The sequence below is a fragment of the Falco peregrinus genome, chromosome 11, assembly GCF_023634155.1.
Source record: "Falco peregrinus isolate bFalPer1 chromosome 11, bFalPer1.pri, whole genome shotgun sequence".
In the NCBI taxonomy this organism is placed as follows: domain Eukaryota; kingdom Metazoa; phylum Chordata; class Aves; order Falconiformes; family Falconidae; genus Falco; species Falco peregrinus.
Window position 1 is genome coordinate 23,030,304 of NC_073731.1, and position 17,341 is coordinate 23,047,644.

The 17,341-nt window shown below is 42.7% G+C and overlaps 1 protein-coding gene across 5 annotated transcripts in view; it reads left to right on the forward strand.

Moving 5' to 3' along the window:
• SMYD2 (SET and MYND domain containing 2) overlaps positions 1–17,341 on the forward strand; it is a 31,352-nt gene that overhangs the window by 12,162 nt on the left and 1,849 nt on the right. For 3 of the 5 annotated variants that reach the window (XR_008749157.1, XM_055816074.1, XM_055816078.1), the window contains 8 exons: positions 394–454; positions 2,986–3,110; positions 6,725–6,792; positions 8,544–8,646; positions 10,976–11,086; positions 12,861–12,981; positions 13,804–13,978; positions 15,378–15,486. Coding sequence is in view for 4 of the 5 variants with exons in the window: in XM_055816074.1 (XP_055672049.1) it covers positions 394–454; positions 2,986–3,110; positions 6,725–6,792; positions 8,544–8,646; positions 10,976–11,086; positions 12,861–12,981; positions 13,804–13,978; positions 15,378–15,486 (873 nt within the window). In the remaining variant the exon portion in view is untranslated. The remainder of the gene's footprint in view (positions 1–393; positions 455–2,985; positions 3,111–6,724; positions 6,793–8,543; positions 8,647–10,975; positions 11,087–12,860; positions 12,982–13,803; positions 13,979–15,377; positions 15,487–17,341) is intronic. The other 2 variants (XM_055816076.1, XM_055816077.1) reach the window with 2 other exon arrangements.

The following is a 17,341-nucleotide window of genomic DNA, read 5'->3' on the forward strand; positions in this document are numbered from 1 at the left end:
AATGGAGCATTGCTTTTGAACTCTGTCAACAGTCAGTTTATTCACTTTCCTCAAAGCGAAGCCTGTCTCCTGCCTGCTTGCTATTGTTAGCAGCTTTCTGGGTGTCTAGAACAAAGCAAATGACATATTTAAAATACTGTTCAGTTTATGTATATAAATTTGATAGGAGTTAGTTTTTGGCTGCCTAATTTGGTTTGGAGAGAGTATTTCTGTAGCTTTACTAAAGGGCCATCAATTTAACTCATTGCTGTTCATCAACTTCTGTAAATCTCATACAGCGTGGACTTGGGTTTGTCTTACAGGTAAGAGTCCTCAGCTTATGAATGAGTAGAGAAAACTGCCAATGTAAACCATTAAAATATTTTCTTGTTTATTTTTTCCCTTTATTGCTAGAAAATTCACCCTGAAAGAACACAGTCAGAGAAGCTGCTTGCTGTAAAAGAATTTGAATCACGTAAGTAAAAAAGGCTTGCAGGTAAACAGAGGCAGTTATCTATATTCATGATTTTCTTCCCCCTAGCCCCCCTCATCAAAACCTTTCAGAACATCCTACTCCTGTTGGAGAAAGGGAGTAAACAAAGAGAACTGTGGTTCCTCATTTTTTTGAAAATGCAGTGCTCTTACTTTCTTTCTGTTTTTTTTCTCTGTCGCTTGTGGGGTCTGTGAAACAAGGGTGAAAACCTAGACAGAATTCATTATGTAGCATACATCCATCTCATGGCTTTTCTGGTACTGTAATGTCTTTTGAGAATTGTAATGTTGTAAAATTAAAGTAGCTGGTATTTGTTACCAGGAGGCATAAAATCAGAGGCAGCACAGTTGCTTGATGGTGACAGTGACTAAGGGGCTAATTGCAGAACCCTCTGGACTGTGCTTCAGTATCTGTCACTGCCAGTCAAATCTGACATGTTATATATGATTGTGTTGAAATTCCATGTCCTAAATGCTCCAAAATAATCCAAGGAAGGAGATGAGGCAATATGTTGCTTTTAACTGGCAAGCTACTGTTTGTCTGGTGAGGCAGAGTTAGAAATTGAGCAACTAGGGGGCTAGTAACCATGCTGGCTTAGTTTTCAGTTGTCTGTCATTTCTCTTTCTTGGTGCTGGAGGTATTATACAACAAGACAATAAGTTTGTATATTCACATTGCTCAGTCTGATGGCTTCCAACCCCCTTTATAAAATGCTGAATAAATGCAGTCATTGCTAGGACCTGAGGTAGCAGGGTAACCAGGCACAGTGAGATTACAGTCTTGCTTCCTGAACAAAAGCTCCTGTCACAGCTGTTGGGGCAACTGGGAAAATAAGAGGGGAAAATGCCAACATTTGACTTTGCCTAAGGCAAGGATAATTTTTACAGGTAGGTTAGTAGGATTGAGGTTGAGGATGGGTAAGTGCTGAAGTAATTTCTGTTTATACTTCTGCATTGCAGCTTGTTTTCAATAATTTATTAATTTGGGAGCTAAAAGGCTGAAATGTTTTTTTTTCTGTTGCAGTGTCCCCCTTGTCCTCTAGGAGCCCTTGTTTTGTTTCTGTTTTTTTTAGTAAGAACTCCTGTTCCTTCTGCCTTATTGACTCTCCTCATCCTGCAGCACACCTTTGCCATGTTCAGCCGTTGCCTTATGCTTTGCAGGACCTTGCACGGGAGAGGAAAAGGCACCTGGCTGTCAGTTGGAAGCTCAGAATTTCTTATTTCTGATTTGTCCTAGTTCTCATCAAATTGTCCGATTCCATTTTTCTCAGCATTTTTTGTGATTTTCCTGTCATTTGCATCTGCTCTTACAAATCATTTCCCCCTTCTTCCACTGTTGTGCAGCCTTTTCTCTTCTTGCATGTTTTTCTCTCCACTATTATTTTGAGTTGGGAGAGGGGGAAACTGATGAGTTGCTGGCTCTCTTGGAGCAGGAGTGAGCTGGTGACAGTGCTGCTGTAAGAGAGAGGATTAGGAAAAAACTTTCCAACGCTGTGCTCTTGAGGAGGGAGAGGGGACCTGGAGTATATGATTAATCATCTGGCTTGCTCTCATGGACCAGGCAGGAAAAGGTTCAGTGACCACAGCTTTAGCTAGAACATGTCATGGGCCCAAGGGTAAATCTCTGAACAAACCCATAAGGGAATACGCTTGGCAGGTGTGCCAGGACATTTCCATTGATGTTCCTGCTGTCTCCTGTTATTCTCAGGTATCTGCAGGTTAAACACACCTCTGTTGATAGTCACCTTCCAGCCCACGGAGACAGGGGCATTCTCAGGGACTGTTTGTTACTTCCTGAAGCAGGTGCCTGCAGTAGGTCAGATGGATTGCACTCCTGGGCACCTTCATGTTATCCTCCTCTTGCTACAAAGGGAACCCCTGGTGACTAGCCCCAGTGTTGCTGTCAACCTTTGTTAGGTCCCTGTGATACGTGGCCACAAATAGTTAGGGCTTCTGTGCTGGGAAAGACCATGTCTTTTAAAAGCAGGGATAAGCAGCCTTCCTTCACTGGAGTTTGGGCTGGTTGGTACTAATAAGGATTAGGTCCGTATGGGAAGTTACACTATGTAAAGCATATTTTAAGAAGCGTGGTGTTGAGTGTGACTTCATACCACAATAGATGGGACGAGGTAGCTCACAAGGTCGTGTTAGAAAGCTGGGGGTAGTTACCCACAGTTGATAGGCTTCTAGAGGGCCAGAGCCTGCTGGTCTGTTTGCTAGGGTTAACAAACACACTTTAAAGACTGTAAACCTCCCAATAAAGGGAAATTTCTTTCCAGTTACCTGCTAAAGTAAAGGTGTTAGAAAATGCTTTTTAAATCCTGCATGTTCTTGTAGCACATGTGTGGCTTTGGCAGAAGCCGCGTTACATTTACAGAGCAGACACTTCTTGCAGTACTGCCAAGTTCCTTGAGGGGTTTCTGTTTAAGTTTGGGCCTGTTCTAACCTAAGTCTAGCTGCAGTTCACAGGGTAGCGTTCCTGTTACTGAAATCAAATGTATTCTTTGTCCACAGACCTTGACAAACTAGACAATGAAAAGAGAGAGCTGATTGAGAACGACATTGCTGCTCTTCATCACTTTTACTCAAAGCACTTGGAGTACCCTGACAATGCTGCCCTTCTAGTTGTCTTTGCACAAGTAAGTTGGCTAGAACACAGCCTGCTTAGGTGAATGGTGCTGTAGGAGGTTAGCCTTTGTGAAAGGGGAAAACTATTAATGGCAATGGAAATGGTAGCTCTTTGCTTATCTCAGGGACAGCTGAGTGTGCTTGATGGAGAAGAACCACTTCCTTGAGCAGAAGTGGCTGGACGTGCCCCATTTCAATAGTGAGGGGAGAGACTTTCTATGAGGTGCTTCTTGAATGTTGAAGAAAAGGGGAAACAGCCTGTATTAGAACCTGTCAAAGTCAGGCTTCTTGTGGGCCAAGCATAGTGCAGCTATTGTTGGACTTACATGGAAGGCTGCTGGTCTGAGACCCTGCAGAGGCAAAATCCTTCATTCAGGCTTCAAACTTGTGGAAATCCTTGCTGGTCAGGTCATCACTGTGTTTGACCTTCACAGGGAGTAAAATTCAGAGAAGTAGAAAGAGCAGTCTGAAACTTTTATCTGGTGTGTGGCTTTTAAATGCAGTCAGGTAGTTTGGTCATCTGGAGAGATGAAGGAAAGGCAGGATGTCTTGTTAGATAACTTCTGAAATGTGTCACCTCTTTTTTCTCACCTGCTTTTCATACGCATCTAAATTGAACTTATTGTAGTGAATGGAATAACACCAGTGGAATACTGAAAGATCCATTTTCTTCTTTTTCCTCCTCTACTTCAAAATAACCTAATTTTAAACTTAAATGCCTGAGTAAAAAGTTCAGATTTTTTTGAGATGGGGGCAAATGTTGACTGCTGTGATGAAAGTTGAGATGGCAATACTCTGGTTGGTAGAGCTGGGCATCTACCAACAAGGAGGCACAGTTACTATTTCCTTAATACAGAGGTACTGTTATTCTGTAGGGAGTGATTCTTTAGCCTCTTTAGCCTCTGCTCATCATCCACTTGTTTCTAATAATACATTTCCCTTAAAAGAAAAGTTTTTTCTTTTAAGAAGACTTCACAATTTGTTTTTGTCAGGGGGGTACTTTAAAGACATCAGTACATCCAGTTTGTTGTGGTGTTTCTGAATATTTTTGTTAGAATATTGCCAGAATCCCCAAAGATTACGTTATTTTGGCTATAGTGGCTTTTGCTTTGTGTCCTCTCCTGGACCAGCTCCACCAGATCGTGATGCTTTAACTGACTTCTGCAAACTGCTGACTTCCAGATCTGACATTCCATCTGGTCTTCTCTGTAGATGTCTAAGGTCACCCTTAGGTGTCATCTTAAGCTCATCCTGATCATCAGACATCCATCTGCCACCGTGGATGTTGCAATTTTTTGAACCAGAATCTCCAAAGGTCATCTGGATGCTCATTAGAAATGTTTAACAGGACACAACCTTTTGAAGTTTTAGCTCCAGCATAAATCTTTCTAGAAGAAGGGGAGGCATGGCTGTACTTGATATCTACAAACATGTTTCCTAACTATTAGCTAACTTGACCTAAAACCAATAGTATGGGTCTGCTGCTACTCCTTTGCTTTGCTTCAGCACTTTCTCTGGCCTCGTGTTGTCTACTTTGCTCTTCCATTTGGCAGTCTTTCTCCCTGTGGCTCAGGACAGCCATTTGGGACTTGGATACCTGCTTTTTGTGGGCCTTGTCTGATGTCTCTTACGCAACACAGCTAAGGTGTAATTAATTGGTCCTTTTGAGTTGAGCAAAGATTTTTGTCCTAACCATCCTTGCTTTTCACTGCTGTCTTCCCCAGCTGTTGGTATCATTCTAGTCTCTCTTGTCCCTGTGGATCATTGCTGTCAAGACTGGCACACTTCCTCCTCAGTCTCACCTTGTCATCTCTTCAGTTTCTCTCTTGTCTCAGGTTCCAGAGACTCACCCTTTCCTTGAAGACCCTGCATAATTTTGTGCGTCCCTTTGCACATTCTCTTTTCCACCGTTGGGAAACAACCTCAAGCTCTATTTTTTTTTTTAATTACTATTATTTTTTACTGTTGTCTCTTTACTCCCTCTACATTGCCTTTTTTAGTTGTGCATTCATCTGGTGAAACCAGTGGTATCTCATCCCTTCTAATTCTTCCTCTTGTGTCATTTCTGGTATGATGCATTCAAGAAGTGGGCTGTCTCTGCCTTAGTGGACGGGAGTTGATGATAACTCACTACATATTTTTAAATATTTCCCTGTGATTCAGAACCATCAAGCTGTTCTTCATGTCAGCCTTTGTAGCCTTATGTTCTTACTTGCTGTTGATATAATCTTTGCCTTCTATTGTTTTTGTATTCAGCAATTACATTTTGGTTTTGGTTCAGGTCCAGGTATGTTCATATATTGGCTAGTGCAGTAGCGTGCTCATCTTGAGAGACAGGGAGCCTTTGGATGCTATGTTGCTAAAAATAGCAGGATAAAGATCAAGCAAAGAATACTAGTGAGTGAATCCAAGAAGCAGGACGCTTTCCTTAATCATAAACCCATCCTGAACAGTTCATACCTGCGGAGTGGCTTTGGGAAGTATTTGTGTATTTCTGAAATCCAATCCAAGCTGCATGCCAGCTTGTGGGACATATCATTGTTGCTAGCATTGTCATCAGTTGTCACCAACTCTTACCCTTCCAGAACAGATACTTACCTTGGGCTCGATTGACTGTTCCTGTGCCCATCATAGCTTTAGCCGGACTTGGCCACATGATCATGGTTGTTTTAGTGCTTTACTGGTGCTTCCACGAACATTTTGACGATTGTAGGGAGATGTTGTTGAATGCGGAGAGGATTCTGTTTGTTGGCACATATGTGACTTGCAGTGAAAGTGGAATAAAGTACTTGATTGAGGTGCATTTTGGTCACTTAAAGTCACACAAACCACATGAAACAAAGCTGAAACTCTTGTAAGATTCCCTTGAGTTTAGTGAGAATGAGATGGAGGTTTTAAAACCTGCTTGAATCTATTCTATAAGAAAGATTTGTGAACAAGTTCTTCTGATCCTGTGTCTGTTTAAATTACGAATACACTTCCTCTCATACTGTGTCCTTTTTCTGTCACCTCCTATTCTATGTCTTTATTAGGTTCAAGTCGTTTTCGCTGCCTTTGTTGTTCTTTATACGTGCTTTAGCTGTAGCTGGTATGTGCAGTCTTTGATGGCAGATGCCATTGTGGCCGGTCTCCGTAACATATGCTCCATCAAAGCTCTGTGCTGCCCCAGCCCGGCTGAGTTTGCTGCTGTTCATCCCCACATTGCTCCTTCCGTGTGTAGTTCTGTTTCAGCCCTTTGCTTGTCGTGGCCGAATGAAGTCTCTTTGCCCTGTTGATGTCAGGCTTTGTTTCATGTTTGCAGTGGTCTTGCTTTGTCTGACACTTCTGAGTGCTCTTTTCAAGCCCTGATTCTCTTGGCGGGCCTCCCAAGGAGCAGTCCACTAGATGTTGTGTCCTGAGCAGGTGCAAGTGTTGGACTGTCATTTTTTTAGTGTCTTGCACATTCATTTGGGTATGGGCTTTGTCCTCACTTTTTGAGATGTGATATAGCTCCCTGGTGAGTACTGGTGAGGTGGAAAGAAAATTGTAAGTAAATTACTGCAATTGACTTTGAAGTATGAGAATGTGACATGTAAGTGTGGAATACTTAGCTGGCCAGAAGCTGATCTAGTCTCTTTCTGTTTAGGTTAACTGTAATGGCTTCACAATTGAAGATGAAGAACTCTCTCATTTGGGATCAGCCATATTTCCTGAGTAGGTTGATTTTAATATTTTTAAAAACAGAATCAACTTATTTAAAAACAAGGGGTTTTGCACATGTATGGAAGTAGATCGCTACTGAAAGAAATATAGTTAAACAATTTTTCTTTTTTAAAAAATACTTACAATTGGCTAATAAAATGTGGCAAATGATTTGCCACTTCCTTAAAAACCTGGTAGTTTTGGCAAAACGGCACTTGTAATTTGTTTTGAAGTTTAGATTGCAAACTATATGCAGGTTGGTAAGAAGCAATTACTTCCCTGGCTGGCAGGTTCTGGACAGGGACATCGTGTAATGATCATAGTGAAATGAAAAGGATTGCAGGTCACTTGCTCTATTCACAACTTTCTGTTTTGACTGGGTATAATCCTTTACCTGGTGTTGTCAAACAGCATCCCTTCTACCTTTGTTCCTTGGCAAACAGTAAATCCCTTTCATAACTTCTTTGAGCCTCCTTGATGTGACAGTGGAAAAAATACATACAAGCTTCTTCGCTTTACAAATAACCTGCAGATGTTAAGTGTTAACTGCAGTTTGTGGACAGAGGAGCACATCTCTCTGTAAGGCTGAGGAACATCTCTTCCATTTAAGTCTGTCCTTCCCACTTAATGTTGTAGCAAAGGAGAATATTTTCTGCCCCTGTTCTTTGCAAACCCTGTACTTGAAAGTATTGTCACTGTCTGCTTAGGTTGACTTCCTTGTGAGGCATAGATGACTGGCAGTTTAGCTATGTCAAAGTAATCTGAAACTTACAGATGCCCGATCAAAGCAGGACCTGATTTTCTGAAGTGCTGCATACAGACAGTAGTATATGGTCCTTGCTTCACAGATTCTCCTTTGTCATGTAGATTTGTCTGAAGCCCATATCCCTGATCTACAGATTGGAAATTAAGGCCTTGAAATGCCCAAGATCAGAGTCATGGTGGGGAGAGCATTAAACCAGGGTGTTCTGAAAACATGTCCAACACCATCCTTTGTTCAGAAATGAACAGCACGCAAGAGCCATATCTTTCCTATTAACAGTTATTCCTGTGAGGTAAAAAGACTGAAGAGACAATTGCTGTTTTGCTAGATTGGAAGAGAAAGAATTAAAATTATACAGTTTGTCTCAAATAAGCAGCAAATTGCACTTTCTCCAAGCTTGGTAATACGGGGGAGTACTTTTCTTTACCAGTTCACATTTTTGTGTAAGTCATGTGCTTGTATAACAGACAGATCTCTTCCCTCCCACTTCAAACAATGAGGCTGTTTACATTTGCACAGAAGTCAGCTAAAATTTTAATGCCCATCTTAAGTTGCGATGCAGCAAGCAAATTACTTTTGTTTTCCTGTATTTCCTTGTTTACTTTAGGCTAAATGTGTTTCTCTTTCCTTCTGCTCTGAGGAAGATAGTCTGTCTATCATAGATACCTAAATAGGATGTTGATAGTTAAGCTACATGAACGCCCCTGTCAGCTGTCCCATAGCACTGTAAGAATGGGAAAATAATAACTTCCCTAGTCCTGAAATAATAGGATTTAAAAATTGTAATGATACATTAGCACAGCCATTCTCCATCCATTAGAATAAATAACAGTACAACAGATTTTCCCAAGGTTACCTTCATGTTAAGCCTCAGAATAAAAACAGCTAACAGAGAGAGACTGAATCAATCTTTCAGAGTTAATTTGTTTTCTGAAGTGGTGCTTAACTTTTTGCCTGCTGCTGGTGGTGTGGGAAAAGGTTTACTTTTCTACTTTTACAGCGTTGCATTGATGAACCATAGCTGTTGCCCAAATGTGATTGTAACTTACAAGGGGACTTTGGCTGAAGTCAGAGCTGTTAAAGAGATTGAGCCTGGAGAGGAGGTAAATGCAGCGTGTTTGAATGTGCTTTGTATGCATGCATCCTGAAAGTAGGATCCATTCTGCTTGTCAGGATTCATTTCAGTTAGATGGCAATTTAATAACAGGGAGGAAGGATCTCTTGTTTCTCAGAGAAGGTAAGATGTTGCTTTGGAAAAGTTGGGTTTGCTCTGGAGGACTGATGTGATTCTTGGAGGTGGTATCCTATTTTGTACTAAAACAAGGGAAGAGCACCTGCAGCAGTCCTGTGTATCTGCCAGCCTCTGTCTCAGTTTACCCATCTGTGAAACGAGCCTGATGTTTGGCTGGTGCTTTGAAATTCCAAGATCAAAGCAAATTATTACTGCTATAGTAGTTCCCAGTGTAATAGCAACGTATTGAAATTGAAGCCAGAATAAACAAGGTAAATGGGTACAGATAAGTCCTCCGACTTCTGTTTGGGCAGAGCATCCACAAAACATGAGACTTGGTCGTATCACCTCAGCGGTGTTCGCTGGGAAGTCACAGAAGAATAAGAGTGTGTTTTTAAGTGGAGTGAAGCTGGACAGTGATTGATAAAATTCTGTGAAATTGAGTAAGGCTCTGGGTTTACTTTGAAACTTTCTCAATCAATTAATGAACTTGGCAGGGAGTCTTCAGCAGCAGAGCTGCTTTTTACTTTAAACAAAAGAAAAAAGATGTTAAACAGAGTTGAGGAGGATGTGCAAATACCTTCAGGGGATGAAGATCTGGAACAATCTCTCTGGGGAGGGAATTTGCATCGTTTCAGTGGCTCATTTGTTAATTTAGTAGGCAAGGTTAATGCTGATCAAAATAAGTTCAGATTTGATTTTGCTAACTCCTGCTGCTTTCTGAAGTAGTGATTCCATTCTGAAGAAGGGGAGAGAGGTTATTTTTGTGGATTATAGCTGTTCACCATTGTGAACAAAGTGAGTTTAGTTGTTGGAGCCAAGGTTGAATGACTTAGGTCAGCAACTTCTTTCTTTTTATGCCATTTACTATCGATGATTTGTCTGTGATGTTGGCAGTCACTGCAAATGCAGTTTGGTAATGGACAAGGACTGATCCTGGTTTTGGATTTTTACTGTGGAATCCCAGACGTTTTCAGCAATTTTTGGTAGGGCTTACTGTGAGAAGTAGAGATGGGGAGTATTTATCTTGCTTGGCATCTTCTTTTGATTGAGTTGTGTCTTAGAAGCTGCATCAGTTCTCCAGGACTTCTTGGTTTGTGCACGTTCACTTTTTTGGCAGTTAAGAATTTTATAGATGTGAGCTCATGGTTCTGCTTGGGCTCTGTGCAGTCTTACGGCCTGTGTCTCCATCTTCAGGATCCGCGTGGCCATTGCACTGGAACATTTTAAAAGCTTTTGCTGTAAATGTGGTTCCTGCATTTTGCATGCTTTGAAAACAGGGAAAGGAGGACAGGAGTGTGAAGGAAAGTGTGAGATCACACAGAGTAAGAAGAAGATGTACTGTATGTAATTACACATACATTTTTCTTTAAAGAAGAAAGAAACCTTAAGCATAAAGACTGAGCAAAGCATTTAAAATAACTAAAAACGAGGAAATGGAACTAAAGCTGTTCCTTGGTCTGCAAAATGATCAACTGTGCTGTGCGTATGATGCTTCCTGGAGGAGGTCTCATTTTAAAAACAGAGCGTTAAAGAGAGTTGCAAGAGTTCTTTCCTGAAGATCATTGAAGTAGAGGAAAACTTAATAGTGGATGTGAAGAGCCTGTAAAATGGTCAAAAGCAGGTTTTCTGTGCTTTGAAGTGTGGCTGCTGAAGTAAATCTGGCATTTTCCTAGAACTGGAGCACTGGGCCTCTCTTCAGAGATCTGAAGGTCTTGTCCTAAGTTTCTAAAGCTACTAGTGACTGCTATTGCTGCAATTTTTCATAGGTTTTCAAAAAGAAAAATTTGAGATCCTAGCCTCCAGAAAACCAGGCCACTGTAATTTATCCTATTATAATACCTGAAACTGTTATTTTACTGGTGAAAAGTAGGCATCTCTTTTTGTAGTCTTGACAGGAGCCTCAGATTGATGCTGTGATAGTTTCCTTGTCCACACCTGAATCTTGCTGTCCTGGGTTTAAGCCAATTTGAGGCAAATGCTGTAATGAGCAGGAAAGGAAACACTTCTTTGTCAGGTTGCATTCACAAATGGCAACTCCTGGTGCTGCCAAGAGGCTTAGAATATGAGGGAACAGGCAGGTGATGTGGCTGCAGGTGCATGAATATGTGTAGTTGTCATACCACATATACCAGAACTAGTAGTGATAAATACGTCTAGTTACACTGCTTTTCACTGATGGCTGTGTTTTTACCATATAGGTTTTTACCAGCTATATTGACCTGTTGTATCCCACAGAAGACAGAAATGACCGGTTAAGAGACTCATATTTCTTTAATTGTGATTGCAGGGAGTGCATTACAAAAGAAAAGGTAATAAAATTGGTGTGAAAAATGCTTCTGACTGTCAAGGCATCTAGCCAGGTCCTTAGATGTAATATTCTATCAGCTTTAATTACATTTTGGAAAGTAGAATAATGCAAGGTGGGGGGGAGGTTGCTTTTCTGACTAGAAGACTTTCTGATACTCATTCGTTCCACTGTAATCATGACACATCAGGAAATTTCCTTGTAAAGGCCTATTTAAAGTTGAGCTACAAAGCAAAGCTGAAAACTGTTATAAGTAGATAATTACACTGTCTATGTTACCTGGCCAAAAGAATTTTGCGCAGAATGAATTTTTTTCTAACTGCATGTTTTATACCAACTCCCAGTGAGTGAATCTTGCTTGGGGCATTTTTGGGGACCTGTTGTGGTATAGAGTCCTGCCTGCTGCAGTTCCCGCCTGGGACATCTCAGTCAGTTCTAGATGAGGTTCCATGACATTGCTGGATGGTTTGGAGATCGAGTCTGTGAAACTGGCATTCCTGCAACGGCATCATACCAGTCTTCTCACGGACAGGGTGGTCCCGTGCCACAGGCCCTTGTGATGTGCAGGCCAGATTTATGTTCATTAGACATCACCTGGTGCCCTTCAAAGGGCAAAGGCAGACATGCAGACAGTGTTCTTTAAAACAAGGTGAAAAGCACTTATGGGTCAGAAAAAAGGTACCCAAACCCAACAGATAAAGAAATAAATGTACCTGTCCTACCATTTGGACTTCCTTTACTGGAGGTCCTAGAAGAATTGAGCTTTGGTGTATCTCATCTGTCATTCCAAGCAAGATCAGTCTGGCTGGCATAATCTGATCCTTAAGTCCCAGATCATTCTCCCCTCCCCCCCCGCCCCCCATTTTCAGAAAGGTTTCCTTTTAGGAGCTACTTCCCAAGCTGACCAGACAGCCATCTCCTTCCTCTAAATGGCGTCATCTTTTGTAACTTTTTTTCCAAATAGTACCCAATATTCTTGTTTGAGGCCATTCTGTTGACGTTGTAGTTGTGTTTTCCCCATGGTTACCTAGATAATTTTGCCACTGAGTTTAATGGAGCCAGGATTTCATCTGTGAATTCCAATAAACGTGCTCTTGGAATCACCTGCCACTCAGCCTCAGTCAGCTCTGGAAAGAGTCCCCTATTGTCCTCTCAACTGGCAGATGAAATAATAAAGGAAAAAGGAATCTAGCAACAACATGAGGCTTAAAGAGCAAAAGATTGTCTTCACATTGCAGCTGACTCTTCATGAAGTAGCAAGTTAGACAGAAAGATAAGAGTAGGTGGGAGTTGTCCAGCAGAAGTAACAAATTATGTGGAAATGCGGTTTTGTCTGTAGATGTGAAGGATCCTTTTCAGCATTTAATATCATCTCGTTTTCCACTGAGTTATCACTTGGTGTTAGGCCTAAGGTATTTGGGCTTTTCTAGTCTTTAAATTATATTTGTTTTAATCCCTAATCTCTTGGAAGCAGTGAAATTTCCTATGTAAAACTGCTTTCATCACAAAATCGAAAAGCTCTTGGATCTTTCAAAAGAAGGGGGACCTCATGAAAGTAGAGAATGGCAGATGAACTGGAAGGAGCAAAGGATTCTAGGATTCCCAGCCAAGGCTTTAGAGAAGAATTGCAGGTGCACATTCTGCCTTTGTTTTTACATTCTTTGAAGAGCTTAAGTCTCCATCTGTGTCTTTTTATTAGAGTAATTTTGTGTAGCAGGTGCACCTTTATTTGTGGGGCTTGGAACCTGCATTTGTAATGTCCATTGTGTTTCCTCCAGGATAAAGAGAAACTGGAAATTTGCAAGCTGAATGATCCTCCTTCAGCAGAGACGGTACAGGACATGATCAGATATGCCAGGAACGTGATTGAGGAATTCAGAAGAGCCAAACACTACAAATATATCCTTTGTCTCACCCTGACCCCACTGGCTTGGTGTGTGACCTAAAAATCTTACCTGCTGGATTGCTTCAGAAGTACTTGCAGGAGAAATACTATGACCATTCGAAGTTAAACTTAACTCTGTCCTCTCTGTGTCTGGAGAGCTGTCCCTGGAGGCAGGGGGCATTGTAACATTGGAGGTGTTGTGGGACTGAAACCCCGTGTTTGTTCCTTCCTGTGCAGCGCTCAGTTTCTGGGAGTGCAGCACGTGGCTGTCTGCACAAGGGCAAGCCAGGGACGGGGCTGAGCACAGGTATGTGCTCCTCTGTCTGCTGTAACACTGCCCCGTTTTGAGAGGCTGCGTGTGAGGCTGCAGCTATCGCTGATGGTTATGAGCCCACCTCTTGTAACCGTGGTACGATGCAGACAAAAATGCAAGATTTGTTGGGCCAGAAGCAGACCAGGCTATCTCATGCCTGATTCAGTGCCCTCTGCCCGGGGAATTTCACTCCCCCTTCTGACACGTTGCTGGTGTGGTGCTGACTCAGGAAAGCTGCTTTTTTTTGTTGTCTTTTAAATCTGAAAGCTTTTTTTTTTTTTTTTTTTTTTTTACAATATCTGAGTAGGAGAGGGTATAATCTTGTGAGCAGAATGCCTCTGTGTATAGAATACCTCTCAGAGTAGTTCTGCGGTTGTAGCATAGATGCTTTGATGCTACTTGAGAGAAAAGAGGACTTCTCAGAACCATTCTGAACAAGTTTAAGTTGACTCTTCTTTGGCATTACCAGGTAGCTGTCTAACGAGAGGCCATCTATTTTTTGGGTTCCTTGACTTCTTCATACCTCCTGGTGAATTACTGGAGATCTGTGAACTCAGCCTGGACAAGATGGGCGCAGTGTTTGCAGACAGTAATGTTTATATGTTACATATGATGTACCAAGCCATGGGTGTCTGTCTCTACATGCAGGACTGGGAAGGTGCACTGCGTTATGGGCAAAAAATTATCAGACCATACAGGTAAATATGAGACTATTTTTATTTTTTTCTAGTGCTCTAATTCAGTAATCTGAGTAATTGGGACAAGTTTGGGCAGAGATCATTTCTCTCGGTACGTATTGTATAAACACGCTACCCATGACATCACTACTCAAAAAGGAATGTTTAAATCCTGGGACAGATTTTGTTACTTTCAAAACGTGGTCTGCAATATATAGCAAAAGGCTACTCTGAAATCCTTGCTTTGAGTTCTCAAAGTGTGCACCACCTTGGGTACTGTGCTAGTTCTGCATAGCTACATAAATACTGTTTTGGGTTTTTTTTAAAAAAAATCGTAATACTTTATATTAAAGAAGAGCTTCGAATTGCATCTGCAGTCAATATTTTGTAGAAGGTCATGGAGGCAAAGGCCGCTGTTGCTTTCGGCCTCCCGCCCGCTCCCAGTCCTTGCCTGGCCGGTGCCCCCGGTCGCAGGGGAGCAGAGCCGTGTCCCCGGGCCGGTGCTGAGCAGCAGAGGGAGCTGGAGGTGAGCTCAGCTGGGTGCTGCCCTGCGCTGCCTGCCCTGGTGGCCCTCAGCTCCGCTGCCCCAGAGCTGGAGGGGTGGGAGAATGTGCAGGCTGAAGCCCCATGTGGGGCAAGGCAGCACGCAGCCTCTGCGGGAAAGAACTAGTACTCTCTCCCATAATTTTTTCTGTGTTTCTACAGTAGCAATTTCGTTCCTTACAGCCAGCCAGTTATGCACTGCCATGAATCTCCCAAGCAGGTTCTCATCTTGAGAAGTGACTTTCTTGCCAGCTGGGGGGAGCGCACGTAAAGCTCTCCCTTTGGAGCAGGTGCCAACGTAAAGTCACAGATCACTTGGCAGAGAGCAGCGATACAAAGAAGGAGCCAACATTCCACCCCTGGGGGCTCAGTACTATTTATCTTCCCTGGGACTTGCCCAGCTCCTCTGGCTCCGAGCCTGGCATTCCAGGTCAGCTCTGCTGAACCAGGCTCTGCTAGCTCCGTGTGTGCGAGTACGGAGTGGCGTGTGTGCTGTACACGCTGCAGAGGGCCCCTTGCTTTCCACTAGAGACCGTCTATTGTGGAATAGGCAGAGTTACCTCTGTGCCTGTAGGGTGGCTCCAAAAACTCGTAACAATGCTGTCTCTTGCTGCAGCTGGCTAGATTAAAACTGGTGGCAGAAAGTCATTGCCATCTGACAGCTGTTCAGGGGCATATGGTGGTTTCAGTTCAATTCCCAATTGACAGGCGTCCCCATCCCAGACACAATTGGCACTGACTCCTGGCAGCCATGGCAGAGGGGATGAGCGGTGAATGGGCAGGGGCAGCTTCTTGCCCCCTGAGAGGGGGACGGGGGCTGGGAAAATGCTATGAAACTGCCAGGTTTGATAAAGCTGAATTTCTTTCTCTCTTGCAGTAAACATTATCCCTCCTACTCACTGAATGTTTCCTCCATGTGGCTGAAATTAGGGAGACTGTATATGGCACTGGAGAACAGAACGGCTGGAGTTAAAGCCCTGAAGAGGGTATTTATTTCCTGGTTTCTTCATTAAGAATCCCAGTTCAGGCATGGGATCATTGAAACACTCTGTGCTTCTCTGTCAGCAAGCCTGGCGTGGTAGGAAACGCACTGTGTGTTAATATATTTGGTTACTGGACTTTTGGCTCAGTTCCAGTTTTCCCAAAGATGCAGTGCAGGTCTGTTCTCGCATGGAAGGGGTCTCCTGCCTTTCCATGGTGAACTCTACTGCGGCAGCTGGAGTGAGAGTTATGCTTAAACATTTGCTATACATTCTTCACTGAGCTAGAGCTGTACTAGTGTAAATGAAGCCGAACTCTAGCTTCTCCTCCCTTGCTAGGTAAGGACGGAAAAAATGCTTGGCTCTTTCAAAGGGCACATCGTGTTTCATTGAAGTCTGTGATTTCTATATCCAAGTTAAACTAGGCATGCTTTTTGGTGGTTATTTGTTGCGGAACCAATTGATTTTTAAATAGCTGAAGGGAATTCAGTGCATCTGGTAATGCTGAAATTGGCAAATACAGCATTTGGTTTGACGTTTTTCTTCACCCCTTTTTATTAGTCTGTTCTTTATTCTTTAGTTTTTTTATTCTTCTGTTTCATTATTAGTCTGTAACACAGTTCTTGACTTTCTCCATGTGTTGTGGTTGGATATAAGTTTATTTTAGTTTCTTAAGCATCAGTGACTACTGTGGCATATAATGACTTGGTGTGGAATGTCGCATTTTTTTGGTTTTTTTTTTCTTCCTTTTTAGATGCTGGCAAGTTTTTAGCCAGCAATAACAAAGCCATCCAGCAAGATACTACAAGAATATATGCTCTAAAATTTAACTGTTACCTAGTTTAAAATTAGCATAGGTTTTCCTTCGCTGTGGTGTTAAGCTTTGACTAAAACTGGGATTTGTGCCAGTAGGAACACGGGATGGGGGGTTGAGAACTGTAGGTAGATTTGTTGGCATAGTTAGCTTCCTAACACAAACATTTTCTAATGACTCACTTCCAAAAGCTGCCTACAGGAACTGCCCAGAGTTATCCCAGCCCCTGATGTTTGGGATTTAGTGGAAAAACAAAAGCATTGTTCTTTGTCAGTTTGCGAGCAGCTTGTCCAGAGGGCCCTCCTTTCTGCTTTGGGCAGGAGGGGAACGGAGTCATTTCTCACTGCTGCCGAGGTGGACCAAAAGGCTCTTGTTGTCCTGACTTAAACATGAGAGCTTAATTCCATAAAGGTTTCCTGAGGAGAAAATGACTACATGTTCTGAGGGCTAGGCTGTTGCAATTCCTTGCTTTATCTTAGCGCTGTGGTCTTTAAATATTCTCAGACTTACTCTGAACTTGCTTCTTTCAGTCCTGTCTGCTGCTGTCTTTTACCACATCTGTTTGGGGCCGCTGCTGTCCTTTTCTCAAGTGGGAATCTTGCCTCTGCACCCACTCTGCAACGTGGTTTGGGCAGTGGCAGGGAAGTGCAAGTCAGGAGGTTTGGCTGCCTAAAGGTTCACTCTTGGGACCAGAACAGGCTGTAGGTGAAAGGCATGGCAGCAGCCGTCCAAATCTGACAAGATCTTGCTTTTGCCTCGGCGGCTGCCTAAGCAATGGCTTCCTTCGTAAAGCGTTGGCAGCCCCTGGAACCGGTGGAGGGTTTTCAGAATCGGGTCTGACAGTCCTTCCGCAATAGGCCTGCCCGTCAGTCTGCCAGCAGAAGCAGGAATTGCTGGGAACAGAGCTCCCTCTGATCCTGGTTCAGTCCTCTGCCAGAACATTACCCATCCCACTCGCAGTTTTCTGTCCTGGAGCTGGTTGCATTCAAAGTAGTTTTGTCAGGAATATTTTGAAAGGTGCTTTGGGATCCTGTAAGATGAAAGATG